Below are 16,020 nucleotides of genomic sequence, written 5' to 3' on the forward strand. Positions count from 1 at the left end.
CACAGGTGAAATTATACTTTCTTAGACACACACACAAAATGCATGAATCTAAGTTTTTGGTCATAAAGTGACTGTCATGATCGTCTTTATTCCTATTGAGGCTGAGAGCTGGACCCTGGAGCAGGCCAGCCCCTCCGCCTCCTGTCTGCTGTGTGACCCTGGGTAAGTGACTTCACCTCTCTGAACTGTCTCCCCCTCTATAAAGTGGCGATCACAATCCCTCCCCTCCAGGGAGTTGCATGAGGACTGAACACACGGCTCATGAAGCTGGCCCAGCGCCGTGGACATAGTAGGTCTCCCGTAAATGATCACTGTCATCCGTAGGTGCCTTCTGTATGAAGAAAAGACATCTTTGTTGGGTCTGTTACAGTGTCTCGTGGAAATGTGTGGACGGATTTACACCCACCTTGGAGGGGATGTTCAGGGTGATCGGACTTAAATTTTAGGCCCCGTGGCACAGGGGAATATTGAGAAATTCTAGGGCCTGGCGCTTTAAGAACTGGAGCCATTCTGAGGGTGTCACGCACCCCAAGAAGAAGATGCTGGCACTGAGAAGCCAGAGCAAGGAAGTTGGGGGCACTGAGAGCTTGGTGCTGCGGGGCTCCCCAGGAGGCTGGCGCGGCCCACCTGCCCCCAGGAAGTCATCAGAGACCGCGGCTGAGGACACAGGCCTGGGGCCCTCCCCAGGCCTGCTATTGAGGTGAAGTGGCGCGCACGGAATCGGGCGGACAGGCCGCTGCCTCAGCAAGCCGGGATGTGCTGGGCTGTCAGAAAGCGCCCATAAAAAGGGCAGTCCCGGCGGCAGCGGACTGAGTCTGCAGACGGCGCCGGCCCCCTCTCTCCTCACGGCGACGGCAACAGGTGCGCTCCGAGGGTGCGGGGACGACGGGAGGCCGGCCCAGCCCTGGGTGGCCTCCAGGGGAGGGGGCGTGCACGGCCGGCCCCCCGCACCAGCCGGGGATCCACGTGAGGGCCGGAGCCAGCCGGTGTCTGACAGGGCAAGCCCTGGGGTGTGAGCTCAGGGCAGGGGCCATGCAGAGACTGAGAACCGCTGAGGAAGGGGAGTGGGTAAAGTGGGGGGCCGGCCCCTCTGCTGAGAGTCCTCCCTGACCTGGCCCCATTTCCAGGCCCCGCTTTTTGACGAGGCTGGACACAGGCAGGCAGGCAGCATCGCTGGGCCTGTGTCCTGAGTATAAGGGCCACGCAGCCCGCCCGCTCCCAGGAATGCAGTGTGTGGCTGTGGTGCCTTCCGGACCGTGGCAGAGGGCATCTGAAATGGGCATGTGTGTGTCCCAGAGAGAGAAGCGGGGCCTGTTTTTGTGCACCAGGTGGAAATTGACCATGTACAGTAACCATGGGAGCCTGTGTGTGCGTGTGGGTGCACTCGTGGGTGCGTTTATAAACAGGAGAACAGACCTGTGCGTCTGGGTGTCTGGCATCAGGCAGACCCTTCCACGTAAGAACTCAGGTCCAGCGGTGTGTGGCACCACCCCTAGGGATGAAGGTCTGCCATCTGTCTGTCTGTCTGCATCTGGGTCTCTAAGTGGCTGCTATACAGTGAGTGCTCTGTAAACGCATGTGGGATGAAAACAGAAGCTGAGTGGGTGTCCCAGGGCCTGCATCTCGCTTTCTCTAGACGTCTGTCCATCTGTTTCCCACTAGTCCGTGGTCTCCTGTTTCTCTCAATCACCCAGCCCAGGGCAAGGGAACGACTCGGTTCTCTTGGAATCTTTGGCAAAGTAAGGAATCGGTGAATGGAAGCCTACTGCCTGGGAGCGGAGGTGGGAGTGATCCTAGTGGAGGAGGCTCCCCGAGGCCCCCCCCAACCCCTGAGCAGAGTCTGGAGGTGTAGTGTCCCCTCAAAGCTCCAGGGGAGGGGGAAGGGCACGGGCTTTGGAGCCCCATCCCAGCCCCGCCTCCCTGGGCCTAGGGATTTCCGCCGGTAAAATGGTTGTCCGCCTCCCCCTGACTCCCAGGCCCTGTGGGCCACAGCAGATGCTCGGTTTGCTAAATGACAGCAGGTTGGTTGTGAGCACCGACCACATCCCACGTCTCAGAGGCGGCCGAGTTCTGGAGCTTATCCTCGACTCCAGGCACCTGGGTTTCCCCCCAGGTGCACCTGGTGACCGTTTGCTTTAATCGAAGCCACAGGTGTTCCCACGGAGATGGCAGAGCAGCACAGCACACCGGAGCAGGCTGCGGCCGGCAAGAGCCACGGCGGCCTTGGGGGCGGCTACAAGGTACGGGGGTCAGGGAGGGGGCCCGGGGCTGCCTGTGCCCTCAGGGCTGCCTGTGGCCCTCGGGGCCTGCCTCCTGGCCAGGCAGCCTCTCTCCAGAAAGCAGCAGCAGCCCCTCCTGCCAGCCGGGAGCAAGAGGGCATCTCCCCTCTCTGCCCACTCTTGCCTCTTCTGTGTCCTCGTCTGCACGGGGGACCTGGTCACACCCACACTGCCAGTGTCAACGGGGCTTTCAGGAGACACGGCGCTGACCCTCCTGCCTGAGCTCGGTCCAGTCCCTGGGCCTCCCTGGACCTCAGCAGCCCCACCTTTAACCTGGGGACGGCATTCATGCTTCTCAGGGAGGGTCAGACGTCGGTGCCATTATCACGGCCAGCAAACGGAGAAATCCAAGAGCTGGCATTTGTGGGCTCTCCGCCCTTTCTAAGCTATCCCAGTGGCTTTAATTTAAGGTGGGGTCCCAGAATGGATTGACTAAGGAAATAAGTGGGGTCTTTGACCAGATGGGGGAGGCACCGGGAGGGGAAAAGCAGCATGGAGGCTTGCCTGGCTCTGCACCTGATTCGTGGGTGAATCAGCCTCGCCCTGTAGACCCCCAGCTATCCGCCCACCAGAGAAGGGGGCGTCACTGCCAGCCCTTCCTGGCTCCTTTTGGCCTCTGTGGGCTTTCCCCTGGCCACAGAAGTGCTTATGAGAGAAGCGCTGGCAGGCTTACTGAATCCAGTACCTCCACTTAACCTGCTGTGCAGCCCAGGACCCTTTCTGAGCCCCCCTTGACCCTTGTGTAAAAGGACTGGAGTTGATGTTCCCCAGAGACCCGCTACAGAGACAGTTAGTGCTTCTAAGCGGGTGAAGGAGGCAAAACCCACCTCTGCCTTGGCAGCCCCTTCCTCGCGGGCACAGGGGCAGGTGAAGTTTAGCTAGTGCAAGCTGGAGTTTTATTTGTGCTAGCCAAGACTTTCAAAACGGGGACATCTCACATTAAGGCAATGACAGATTTCAGCTTCTCTCGAAAAGCGTAGAAGGGGGCCCAACAGCCCCTCCTGACCACAGCAGTTTCGTTTCCCTAGAGTCCTCCCTCCAGTCATTTTGGACATTTCGCTTTACCAAGTTCTGCCCTTTCTGGTCAGACACCCAGCTTGCCGTCCCCTGGATTAACGGGGTTCCTGGAGGCGTTGCCCTCTGTGGCCACCAGGGGGCAGGGCAAGCCCACGGCGCCGCTGGCTTCAGGCCGGTTCCAGGCAGAGCTGATGGAGCAGGGGGTGGTACCTGCCTCCAAGGCCCTTGGGGCAGGACATGGGCTGGGGTTGGGAGCCCGGCCCCGATGCGATGCTGAGGAGGCTGCGCTTCTAGGTGATCGTGTACGAAATGGAGAACTTCCAGGGCAAGAGGTGTGAGCTCACAGCCGAGTGCCCCAACCTGACGGAAAGCCTGCTGGAGAAGGTGGGCTCCATCCAGGTGGAGTCGGGCCCGTGAGTACCCGGACCCACAGCCCTCCTCCCAACCCTGAGCCCCCTGGGAGTCGGGAGGGCCAGGAGCAAGCTCTCAATCTGCTGTGGGGCCTTAGGCAACTCCCTCCCCATATCTGGCCTCAGTCTTCCCACCTGTAAATGGGAGCATTGAACAGTGATTCTCTGGGACTCCTTCCAGCTCTCCATCTCTGGGGTCAGTAGCAGAGCACTGTGCAGAGAGGACAGAGGAAGACACGTGCCTGGCTCAGGGCCCAGCTAGTGGGGTCTAATACTGATGACTTTAATAGCGATGATAACATCTAAATTCTAATGTGCCTGATACCCTGGAATGGCTCAGTGGTAAAGACTCTGCCTGCCAATGCAGGAGACTCAGGTTCGATCCCTGGGTTGGGAAGATCCCCTGGAGAAGGAAATGGCAACTAGTATTCTTCCTGGGAAATCCCATGGACAGAGGAGCCTGGCAGGCTACAGTCTATAGGGTCGCAAAGAGTCAGGCACAACTTAGTGACTAAACAACAGCAACAATACCCCTAAATCCTCACGGCTGCCCACTTGACAGATAAGGAAACTGAGGCCAAAGTGGTTGACTGTTCTGTCCACATCCACCCAGTAAGCAGGAGACCCCAGCTGGACCCCGAATTATTCAGATGAAAAGTCCAGGCTGTGGTACTAACCACTTGGGTGAGGTGCTTCACCCTCTGGGCCTCTGTTTTCTCATCTGTCAAATAGGAATAATAAGAGTATGGACTTCAGAGTTTTTGTGAAAATGGACAGAGAGATGTACTAAATGACAATATAATTGTAATAATAATAATAACAATCTAATAGAGGAATTAGAGAAGGAGGAGGAGGGGGAGGAATAAGGAAGGAGAAAGAGGAGGGACTGGCGATGGAATCCTTACTGTGTGCCAGGCCTCGTGCTGAAAACCTTTCTGAGCAGCCTGTACAGAGGCTGCACCTAAAACCAATTTCAATGCTCTTTCCCAAGCTGGTTTTCTGGCTCAGAGTCTCAGCTCCTAGTAAGTTCTAGTAACTCCTTCAATACCAGGACTAGGGTTGGAGGAAAGGGGCAGGGTCAAAGGTCAGCAGCTCTCGGGCACCACCCCTCTCCCTAGACGTGGGTCCTCCCCACCCCCAGGGCAGCAGAGATGAGTGACCCAGCCCTCCTTCCTCCTGCAGGTGGCTGGCATTTGAGCGCAGGGCCTTCCGTGGGGAGCAGTATGTCCTGGAGAAGGGGGACTACCCTCGCTGGGACGCCTGGTCCAACAGTCACCACAGCGACAGCCTCCTGTCCCTCCGGCCCCTGCACATTGTGAGTACAGCCCCTGGAAGCCGGACACTCCGGGAGCTCCTGGCAGGCTCCTTTCACGAGCTCAGCCAAGGGCTCGGCTGGCATGGACCTGGCCCGGGGAGAGCCCTCGTTATTTCTGATCTGAGTGGTTTTGGGGGGACAAGAAGTGGGCTACTGAATGGGCACTGGGCTGCGGGTCAGGAGGCCAGGATTCACATCTTGCATTAGCCAGCAGGCCACTGGCATGTCCCTCTGTAGCCTTATTAAAATCAGGAGCCACGTGGCCCATTCAAACCCATACAGCCAGGTAAATAGCTTCAGAAAGTAACTGCAAATCAGTTCAAGTCCTTCCCCTGTGTTTCTCCAACACCTGAAAGAGACCCGGTGCCTGGTGGCTCTTCCCTCCCACCTGCTGACTCAGGCCAGGGGCTAGTCCCGCCCTTCCTCCTGCTCACAATGACTGATGCTCCTTGGAGGGGGGATGGGAGGAGAAAGGCCAGGTAGACCGACTCAGAATCTGCTTTCATAAAGCGGGGATGTTTCCACATGAGTGAGTCTGGTCTCCTGCCCCCTTCTCTGTGCCTCGGTGTCCCTATCTGCTAAATGACGAGGTTTAACCAGACCCGAAAGCCTCCGCTCTCGGTTTCACAGCTCTCTGGCTCTGGAAGTCCTAAGGAGACCAGCTCTGGAGGTGGGCCTTACTCTGCGGTGCCTTGAGCCTTTGCTGGAGCCTCCTGGGCCCTCTGTCCTGGGCATGGGCGCAGCTGGCTCATCCCGTGGTCTTGCCCCCAGGATGGCCCGGATCACAAACTGCATCTCTTTGAGAACCCGGCTTTCGGCGGCCGCAAGATGGAGATAGTGGACGATGACGTGCCCAGCCTCTGGGCTCACGGCTTCCAGGACCGTGTGGCGAGCGTCCGGGCCATCAACGGGACGTAAGGGACCCTGCCCCACCCTTGCCCTGCCCTGTCCTCCAGTTCCCACGCCGCGGGCTCCAAACGGAATCTCTGTTCACGGTTTAATACATAGCTGGCATTTCCGGCTCCCCCGGGGTCTGGAGGCCCTTCATTCGAGTCAGGGCCCCTACACCAGCCTTGCTCAAAGCCCCCATGACTTGAATGTCCACCTGCTTGCATTCCTGTACCATTGGATTTCCAGGAAGCCTCGACTTAGAGACAGATTTTTTTTTTTTAACCAAGTGAAATCTGCACCCCCTTACTTGTCTGCATCAAAGTCTTCACTCCTTTTCTGAACTCCCCTAGACCTTGGAGTTCAGATCTGTTTTTCCCCTTTTCACAGTCTTTGTCCTTCTCACCAGGAGACCCAGCATGTATGTAGGGGTGGCCCGAGTGGTACATAGGAGAACAGGTTCTTCTCCTCCCTCCTTCTAGGCTTAATATCTCTGTTAATGCAATCTTAGGGTCACTCTCCCTTTGTCTAGGCAACTACATCTCACTTGTGGGCTTGTAACCTGGGGTTGGGCCTTGAGAGGTGCCACCTCTACCTGATAATACTTTTCACTGAGCATCTGCTGTGTGTAGGGTACGGGGGCAATAAGAACTACACAACTCCCATAATTCATCCCTTGGTAATTTCACAGTTTAATAGGGAAACAGACAAGGAAACAGCTTTCACAGTTTGTAGTAATCAGAACTGTGATGGACATGCAAGGGCTCTGAGGGTCCTGATGAGGTACTTGGTTTAGCCTGGGGCAATCAGGAAGGGCTTTCTGGAGGAGGAGATGTCCAAATTGATATGTAAATGTTGCTATGAAAGAGGGAATGAAATGAGGATGAGGCAAGGAACAGCATTCCAGGCAGAAGGAACAGCAGGTGTAAAGGCTCAGAGACATGTGGGTTCAGGGAGAGGCTGAGACAGGCTGGAGTGTGGGGTATGAAGGAGGAATAACAGGTAAGGCTAGAGTCTCGTTTGTGAGCAGAGCTAGGAGTTTAAATTCATCCCCAGGGCACAGGGAAGCCAAGGAAGGATTCACCCAGGTGGAGAGTAGGCTCAGGCGCTGGTTTTCAAAGACTGGGTCTGTCTGGGAGGCGAGAGCCCGGAGGCTTCTCACGCTGACCTCGCCTCCCTGCAGGTGGGTTGGCTACGAGTTCCCGGGCTACCGCGGGCGCCAGTACGTGTTCGAGCGGGGCGAGTACCGCCACTGGAACGAGTGGGACGCGAACCAGCCGCAGCTGCAGTCCGTGCGCCGCATCCGCGACCAGAAGTGGCACAAGCGAGGCGTGTTCCTCAGCAGCTGAAGGGCGCCCAGGCCCCAGTGGCCCAGGCCCGCACCGGGGGGCAGCAAAGGCAAGAAGAGGAGGCTCCAGGGCCGGGGTGAGGGCCTGCCGGGCCACCCTTCCCCCGAATCTGCTCAATAAAGCCTGGGGCCGGCCCCCCATCTGCCATGCTCCTCCGCGTCACTGCATGAGGGGGCGGGCCCGGGGTGGAGCCTGGGAGGGGCAGGGCTAGGGAGGCTGCGGGGGAAGGTTCTGAGCGCCCCCCAGGATGGCTGGGAGCTGTGCTCCCACTCCAAGCCCCTGGTTCTCATCAGGTGAGCCCTGATATCGTGTCTGTCTGCCTGTGTCTCCATCTGGCAGTCTGTCCATCCGTCCATCCTTCTAGTCTTCCTTCCGTATTTCTCTGTTTTCTTCTGTCCATTGGTTTATCCATCCTTCCTTCTACCCACTCATCTTTCTTTCCGTTCCTGCGGTTCTTCCTTCCCTCCATCCTTCCATCCGCTATTCATCCATTCATCCATCCACCCCTCCCTCCATCCATGCAGCCACCCTTGCGGCCACCCTCTCACCCATTAATCCATCCATCCTTCTCCTTGCCCATCCACCTGTCCATCATCCCCCCTCCATCTCTCTGTCTGTCTCTGTTTTCTTTAATGTATTGGACAAATGCCAGGCCCTGTTCAAGGCCTGAGGTCACAGCAGAGAAATGAACAAAAGTCCCGCCCTCACGGAGCTCACCTTCTATGAGAGAGCCCGAACATAAGTGAGCAAGTTTGACCATAACGTCAGGAGGTGGCCAAGGTTAAGGACAAGAAAGCGGGATTCAAGGATGCAGGGTGATGGGGTGGTAGTCAGAGAACTCCACTCTGAGGAGGTGACATTTGAGCTCACCTCAAATGAGCTGGGGGAACATTCCGGGTGGAAGGGGAACATTCCGGGTGGAAGGAGAACAGGCCGTGCAGCTGAGTGTTGGAGACAGAGCAATGTTGCTCCAACACAGCAGTGGGAGGCCGGTGGGTCTGGAATGTGTCACCTGAGAGATTGGGAGGGGTCAGAGGGTTGGCGTGTAGGACTCTACTGACCCCGGCAAACTCTGACTCTTCTCCAGAAGGTGGGAGCCACGGAGAGTTTGAACGAGGCGAGTTTGAACGGTCTGCCTTTAGGTTTAACAGGACCACTCTGGCTGGGGCCCAGAACACAGACAGTGGGGCCGAGGGGAGGCAGGGGGACGGGTCGGGAGGCTCCTGCAGAGACCGGGGTGAGCTGAGATGACATGATACCCTGACCGTCTCTCTTCCATGCTCAGTGGCCGCCCCCTGCCCTTCTGCAGCCTCGGATTGACGGCTGAGCCCCCACCCCACCCCCAACTGCTGACCATCACTGCTCTGAGCCTCAGTGGCTTCATCTGGCCCAAGGGGTTGCCAAGCAGAGCCCGGTACACACATGAGTCTCCTCTGACCTCCCTCCAGCCGTGGGAAGAGGAGGGACTGTCTGGTCAGACAGGTGCCAGCTAGCTTCCTGGGGACCAGTCCCCACCCCTCCCACTTCCAGAAGTCCCCCCGACTTTGCTTCCCTGTGGCATCCAGAGCCCCTCCCTGCCACCCCCAGCCTCCCCATGGCCGAGGCAGCTGCTGCTGGGGAGGCCCGTGGGGCCCCAGGAAGACATGAAAGACAGGGCGATTTATTCAGCTCCTTCAACCGGCCTGTTGAAAAGAAACGCACAGCAGAGAAGTCACCTCAATTATTTTTTTCAAAAGATATAAATAAAATAAATCTTATTTGTTTATTTTTGGCTGTGCTGGGCCTCCGTTGCCGCGTGGGCTTTTCTCTAGCTGTCGACAGTGGGGGTTACCCTCGTGCTGCAGTGCTGGCTCCTCGTGTTGCAGAGCACAGGCTCCAGGGCGCTCGGGCATCAGTAGCAGCGGCGTGCAGGCTCAGTCGTGTGGCACACGTCGTGGGGCACACGGGCTTAGTTGCATCGGCATGGGGGATCTTCCCGAACCAGGGGTTGAACCCAGGTCTTCTGCGTTGGCAGGCTGATTCTTTACCACTGAGCGACCAGGGAAGCCCCCTCAAATGGACTTTTTACTTTGGTTCAATCCTCTTAAAGGCCCAGGAAGCACAGAGAGGGACAGCCAACTGCCAAGCTCACACAGCCCATCGAGCTGCAGTGCTGGGATTTGACCCCAGGCTGCATAACCCCAAATGGCTGCTCTTAATTCCAACCTAGACTCAAATTCCAGTCGGTGCAGGGGCAGGGGCTAAACGGAGTAGCAAAACAAGAGCATCCCTCAGTGAGAAAAGGTCAAGGTTCAGAACCAGGAAATCATTTAGCTTAATTGAGAGACCTCGTAGACTAGTGGTTAGAGGCACGGTGACCCAGATGGGCCTTGGATCCACATCACTTAGTTCCTTCTGAGGCTCCATCATCTACTGTGTGCCTGTGGGCAAGTCACTTAACCTCTCTGTGCCTCTGTCACCTCGTCTGTAACATGAAGTTAATAACACTATCTATCTAGGTTGCTTTGAGTACCTGCATAAGTTTAATTTGCAGAGAGGGATGAGAACAGTAGATAAACTATGGGCTCCAAAAATATTCACCCTCTTCCTTCGCATCTTTAAAAATGATGAGCCTAGAGATAGACTCAGAGAAGGCAATGGCACCCCACTCCAGTACTCTTGCCTGGAGAATCCCATGGACGGAGGAGCCTGGTGGGCTGCAGTCCATGGGGGTGCTAAGAGTCAGACACGACTGAGCAACTTCACTTTCACTTTTCACTTTCATGCATTGGTGAAGGAAATGGCAACCCACTCCAGTGTTCTTGCCTGGAGAATCCCAGGGACAGGGGAGCCTGGTGGACTGCCATCTATGGGGTTGCACAGAGTCGGACACGACTGAAGTGACTTAACAGTAGAGATGGGCTCTGTGGTTGTATGATCCAGAGAGGAGTCTCGGTGACTCAGTGATGGGGGTTCATCCCAAGGATGGCAGCGCAAGCAACAGAATAAGGCAACCAGGCTCCGTGGCCAAGCTTGGGGAATCCAAGCTGTGGCAAGACTTCATGGGGAGAACGGGACCTGGGAGTGAGCAAGACTCATGGAGACAGGATTGGACAGTAGCCCAAGGACTCCCGGGAGCTGGGCAGCAGACTGTGCGGGCATCCTGCTTCTGCAGGTCCACCAGGAGCGAGCCTCAACGAAGGCACTCCCCAAGCCAGGTTCTCTGGGGGTCCTCCTGCCATTTCCTGCTGCCAGTTTTTACCCTGGATGTCATTTATCTGCCCCTGGATGGTGTGTTGATCTCCATAGCCCTTAGATCTTGCAGTGGTGGTGTGTGAGGGCCACTTCCAGCTGCCAGCCTCTGCATGCCTGTGTGCCCAGGGGCAGCTGGAATTTTGGGGAATTAACACCTACAAGGAGCAGCCCTCATCCAACAGCTAACAGGAACTGGTGTGTAAATACCCCAGTGGAAACTTGACCAAGCATTCCTCCCCATTTTGGAAAAATCACAGGGCTCGCAGTGATGTTGCCTGCAGTGTGTGGATCACCAATAAATCACCACTGGGCCAATTTGCATGTCTGGCTGTATTCTGTTCAAAAAGATTCTTCCTGGGCATATGAAATTGTCAAACACACATTCAGTTTACTATTACCTTCCTATCCAAACTTGTCCATTGTAAGAAGAACAAATACCTAACTCTGTTTATATCATTATTGTATGCTGCTGCTACTGCTGCTGCTAAGTCGCTTCAGTCGTGTCCGACTCTGTGCAACCCCATAGACGGCAGCCCACCAGGCTCCCCCGTCCCTGGGATTCTCCAGGCAAGAACACTGGAGTGGGTTGCCATTTCCTTCACCAATGCATGAAAGTGAAAAGTGAAAGTGAAGTCACTCAATCGTGCCAGACTCTTAGCGACCCCATGGACTGCAGCCCACCAGGCTCCTCTGTCCATAGGATTTTCCAGGCAAGAGTACTGGAGTGGGGTGCCACTGCCTTCTCCGACCATTCTTGTATAGCTGTGTCCAAATCTATTTCTACTGAAGTACATATTAATATGTTTCCTTTTATTTATTCCTTTATAGTTAGGATATCTTATTATTAATTCATTCTGAAAGTTATGTACATATGTGAGTTATAGTTTCAATTTTATTTAAAGAGATGAATGGACTGTCACAAAATAATTGTCATGAGAAGGGAGTGTTGGTGCTGAAAGAGGGGACGAGTTCTCTTGACGTAGGTGGCCTCTGAGGCTCCTTCTGGCTTTGGTTCCCTTCTGGCTTTGGTTCCTTTTATATCTAAGGATCAAACTGTGTTTGGGGACACCAGGTCCTCTCCCCTTTGTAGCAACAAAAAGGTGATTTTAACTAAAAATAGAGTTGTAATATGATCCAGCAATCCCACTCCTGGGCATATATCCAGACAAAACTGTAATTCCGAGAGATACATGCACCCCAGATACATGCACCCACAGCAGCACTATGACTAGTCAAGGCACGGAACCAACCTAAATGTCCATCGACAGATGAACGGATAAAGAAGAGAGGTGCATATATGCAATGGAACGCTACTTAGCCATAAAAAGGAATGAGATGATGCTATTCACAGCAACATGACTGCAACTAGAACTAACTGGAGTTCTCCAGGAAGAAGACAGACAAACACTGCATAATGTCACATACACGTGGGCTCTCCGAATGACACCAATGAGTCTGTCTACAAAACAGACTCACGGACGTAGAAAGAGACTTGTAGTTGCCGAGGGGGCAGGGGTTGAGGGAGGGCTCGAGTGGGAGGTTGGGGTTAGCAGATGTATGTTTTTTATCTGTAGAATGGATAAACAACAAGGCCCTGCTGTTAGCACAGAGCTGTAATCCATGGCCTGTGTTAACCATAATGGAAAAGAATATTTTAAAAAAGAAAATATATAACATGTATAACTGAATCACTTTACGGTACAGCAGAAATCAACAAAACCTTGTAAATCAACTGTGCTGCTGCTGCTGCTGCTTAGTCGACTCTGTGCGACCCCATAGACGGCAGCCCACCAGGCTCCCCCGTCCCTGGGATTCTCCAGGCAAGAATACTGGAGTGGGTTGCCATTTCCTTTACCAATGCATGAAAGTGAAAAGTGAAAGTGAAGTCGCTCATAAATTTAAAAAAATCTTAAAAGAAAAAGAAGGTGATTTAAGACTTTCAGCTTCCAGAACTGTGAGACAATACATCTCTGGAAGTCTTTATGTAACATTATTTTTATTGTGATAAAATAGTCATAACATTAAATTTACCATTTTAGACACTTTTAAGTATTCGTTTTAGTGGCATTAAACACATTCACGTTCTCTTGCGATCATCGTTACCGTCCATCTCCAGAAGTGTTTTTCATCTGGCAGAACTGAAACTCTGCACTCATGAGACCATAATTCCCCAGTCACCCCTCCCTCCAGACCCTGGCAACCACGATCCTACTTTGAGTCTTTAAATTTAACTGCACTAATAATCTCATCTGAGTGGAACCATACGGTATTTGTACCTGGCTTCTGTCAGTTAGCATAATGTCTTCAAGTTTCATCCGGGTTGTAGTCTGTGTCAGAATCTTCTTCCTTTTCAAGGATGAGTGACATTCCATTGTAAGGCTAGAGCTCATTTTGTTGATCTGTTCAACTGTCGGCGAGCATTTGGGCTGTTTCCACCTTTTCAGCATTGTGATGATGCTGTCATGAATGTGGATGAGTTATACAAATATCTGCTGGCGTCTCTGGTTCACTTCTCGTGGGTGCACTCCCAGAATTGCTGGATCACATGGGAATCCTATGAGGAGGGCATGGCAGCCCACTCCAGTACTCTTGCCTGGAGAATCCCATGGACAGAGGAGCCTGGCGGGCTACAGTCCACGGGATCGCAAAGAGTCGGACACGACTGAAGCAACTTAGCGCGCACGCACGCATGGAACCCTATGCTTAGTTTTTCAGGAACTGCTGTGCTGTTTTCACAGAGGCTGCACCATTTTACATCCCCAAATTCTGCTGTTCCAAGCCGTTAGTTTTGGGCCCTTGGTTTTGGTAGTCCAGGAAACCAAAACAAGTCCCTCCTATGTGTCTCACTGGGCTTTGGGGATATGATGGTGTGTGGCCAGGCCATTCAAGGTGGCGGTTTTCTTGGGACTTCTCTGACTGTCCAGTGGTTAGGACTTTGCCTTTCAATGCAGAGGGGTTGCAAGTTCAATCCCTGGTTGGGGAGCTAAGATCCTATACATGCCTCTTAGTCAAAAAGCCAAAACATAAAACAGAAGCAATACTGTAACAAATTCAATAAAGACTTTAAAAATGGTCCACAACAAAAGAGTCTTAAAAAATCAAGATGGCTGTTCTCTTGTTCTCTGTACCCCCCCCTCCCTTGCTCCACCAGCCCCGGCTTCAGCTGCATCCACACACGAGACCGTGCACGTGCCTACCCTCTGCACCAGCCAGGGATGGTTCTAATCTTGAGGCCAGAACAGCTCCAGGGGCTAGTTGATTAAAGGGAAACACCTGGATGATTTACCTGAGGGATTGTGAGGGGCGTGCCCAAGGGGCTGGTTTCGCTGGTAACCAATCAGCCACGTGACATCGATTCCTCCAATCAAGGGCAGCCTCTCTCCTTCGGGAGCGCCGCCACGTTGCGCTGGCCCCTTGCCATCCGAAGTGGGGCTGTTGCCTCGGGACCCTTTCCTCCTGCTGTGTGAGGTCCCCTGTCCCATAACCGTTGACGTCTCTCTGTCTCCAGGGTCAAGACTGGGCAACTGCAAGGCTCACTAACGGTTGTAAGAGGCTGGGGAAATTCGTGTGTGGGCATCGGGAAGTGAGGACGGGGACGGAAAGTTGTGGGGGTGACCTGAGGTGGCGCCCACGAGGGGCCCTGAGTAGCTGACCACCACGAGAGGCGTCTTTCTCTTCCATGAGATTGAGTGTGTCCTGTTCAACTCAGAGTCTCTTTCCAGTTTAAAGGTGGCAGCTCCGTGCTCGGGGTTCCTCTGACTGCCGGGGCTTGGCTGGTGAATAGAGACGAAAGGCGAGGACTACCTGTCACACACTTGCGGGTTACCTGGTCGGGTAAGACAAGCCCACTCCCCAAACCATGCCTCCCCCGCTCCCGTCCTGGCCGCGGAGGGGGCAGAGCAGCGATGTAGGGGCCCAGGACCATGGCTACACACCGGCTACGAGGCGTTACAACAGGTGGGAGACGTTACAAAATGGAACCAGAGTCTTCAAGCACCACAACCACTGTTCGGGGTCTAGAACAGCCGTGTGTGACCTATGGGACCCCCTTGGACATAGATTGCGACTAAGGCCACAAACTCTGCCGATGCCGGACTATGAAAAGACCCCTTAAGAAAGACCCCTTGAGAGGGGAACTTGCTCTCAGCACGTGGACCAGGAGGCTGACTCCAGCCTGTGAACTGTCACTGAGCATCCCAGGATCGTTGTCCCAGTGCCATGCCATGACAACCCAGAACTATAGTCAACACGATCTGAGGTCAACTGTTGACACCAGAGGAGCATTGCCAACCAAGAACTCCCTTTTGCCTTTTGCCCTTGACACAGAATCTGCCCCGTCTTGAGCCTGAGGCTGGCAGGTAAGTCCCTCTGGTTTGTCTTTGTTGCCTCCCGAGGAATAGGATTAGAAAGGGGTTTACAGATTTCACTTTTCCTCTCCCTGGCCCCACCTAAGGCTGCGACAGTAATTAACCTGGGCGCCTACTGGAGAAAATGGGCTTCCCTGGTGGTTCGGTGGTAAAGAACCCGCCTGCCAATGCCAGAGTCGAGAGTTCGATCCCTGGGTTAGGAAGATCCCCTGGAAAAGGAAATGGCAACCCAGCCCAGTATTCCTGCCTGGGAAATCCCACGGACAGAGGAGCCCGGGGGTTACAGACCATGGGCTGCCAAAGAGTTGGACATGACTGAGCAACTAAACAGCAGCACCTACTGTGGTCTGTTGTTAAAGCAGTGTTCAGCGCTGGCTGTGGGGACGGAGGGTGCACAGGCAGTGCGGTCCTGCAGGCAGGACAGAGACTCAGGCAGGTGAGGTTACCTCAGCGCTGCAGCTGCTGGTCGCTGTGTGTCACTTCATGGCCGTGATCCTCCCTGCATCTTACATTCCTTCCTTGGTCTGAGTGGAGGGAATCTGTTCACAGACTGGGCGACAGTGGTGGCCTCATTGCTGGGTCCACAGCCAGATGCTGTTGTGGTTGTCTGCTGGACTTCAAAGATAAATGAACCCAGTGAGCACCTGGATTACTGGTGATGCTCCCTAGCTGCTGGTGTCTGGATCGCATTTGTGCTGTTTGACTGGTGCCCTTTACCTGACCCCAGGGATATCGGCGAAGAGGGGCGGACCAGCATTGTAAGGGTTGTACGGAGGATGTAGGGGAGACATGTATGGTGAGGCCACTCAAGATGGCTGTTCTCTTGCTTCCTGTCCATCTGCTGCTTGGCCAGTCCCTGCTTTACTCACGTGACCACCCAGCCCTTCAATTACAGGGCTTCACTGGTCCCTAGTAACTGGTGAGCCCACCTACGTCGCTTCCCTCTACAAAGGGCAGCCTCCTCCTTCTCCGAGTAGCTGGAGAATTCTGCCGTGCCCTGCTCCCTATTGCACACACATGGCTCCAGGACGGGTTGTGTAAGATCGTCTGTCCAGTAAACCACTGACGTCTCTGCTGCTGTCTCTGACTCTTTCTTTGGTCTTAAGGCCGAGTAATGACAAGGCTCACAGACCTTTGGGGTGCAGCCCGATAGGTGGTCAA

General features: G+C 54.4%; 1 protein-coding gene across 1 annotated transcript; it reads left to right on the forward strand.

Annotated features, from left to right (window-relative positions):
• The first annotated feature begins 1,883 nt into the window (after nt 1–1,883).
• CRYBB3 (crystallin beta B3) lies at nt 1,884–7,258 on the forward strand. The gene is made up of 5 exons (XM_040250973.1): nt 1,884–2,240; nt 3,591–3,709; nt 4,889–5,021; nt 5,793–5,935; nt 7,093–7,258. The coding sequence occupies exons 1-5, from the start codon at nt 2,166–2,168 to the stop codon at nt 7,256–7,258; spliced, it is 636 nt and encodes a 211-aa protein (XP_040106907.1). The 5' UTR covers nt 1,884–2,165.
• Nucleotides 7,259–16,020: the final 8,762 nt, after the last annotated feature.

The sequence above is a fragment of the Oryx dammah genome, unplaced genomic scaffold, assembly GCF_014754425.2.
Source record: "Oryx dammah isolate SB20612 unplaced genomic scaffold, SCBI_Odam_1.1 HiC_scaffold_12, whole genome shotgun sequence".
NCBI lineage: Eukaryota > Metazoa > Chordata > Mammalia > Artiodactyla > Bovidae > Oryx > Oryx dammah.

Excerpts from the sequence above, each read along its gene's own strand:
- CRYBB3 (XM_040250973.1), top strand. The coding sequence starts at position 2,166 with ATGGCAGAGCAGCACAGCACACCGGAGCAGGCTGCGGCCGGCAAGAGC. Across the intron at positions 3,710-4,888 it reads ATCCAGGTGGAGTCGGGCCC|GTGGCTGGCATTTGAGCGCA; the intron begins GTGAGTACCCGG and ends TTCCTCCTGCAG. Across the intron at positions 5,022-5,792 it reads CCCTCCGGCCCCTGCACATT|GATGGCCCGGATCACAAACT; the intron begins GTGAGTACAGCC and ends TCTTGCCCCCAG.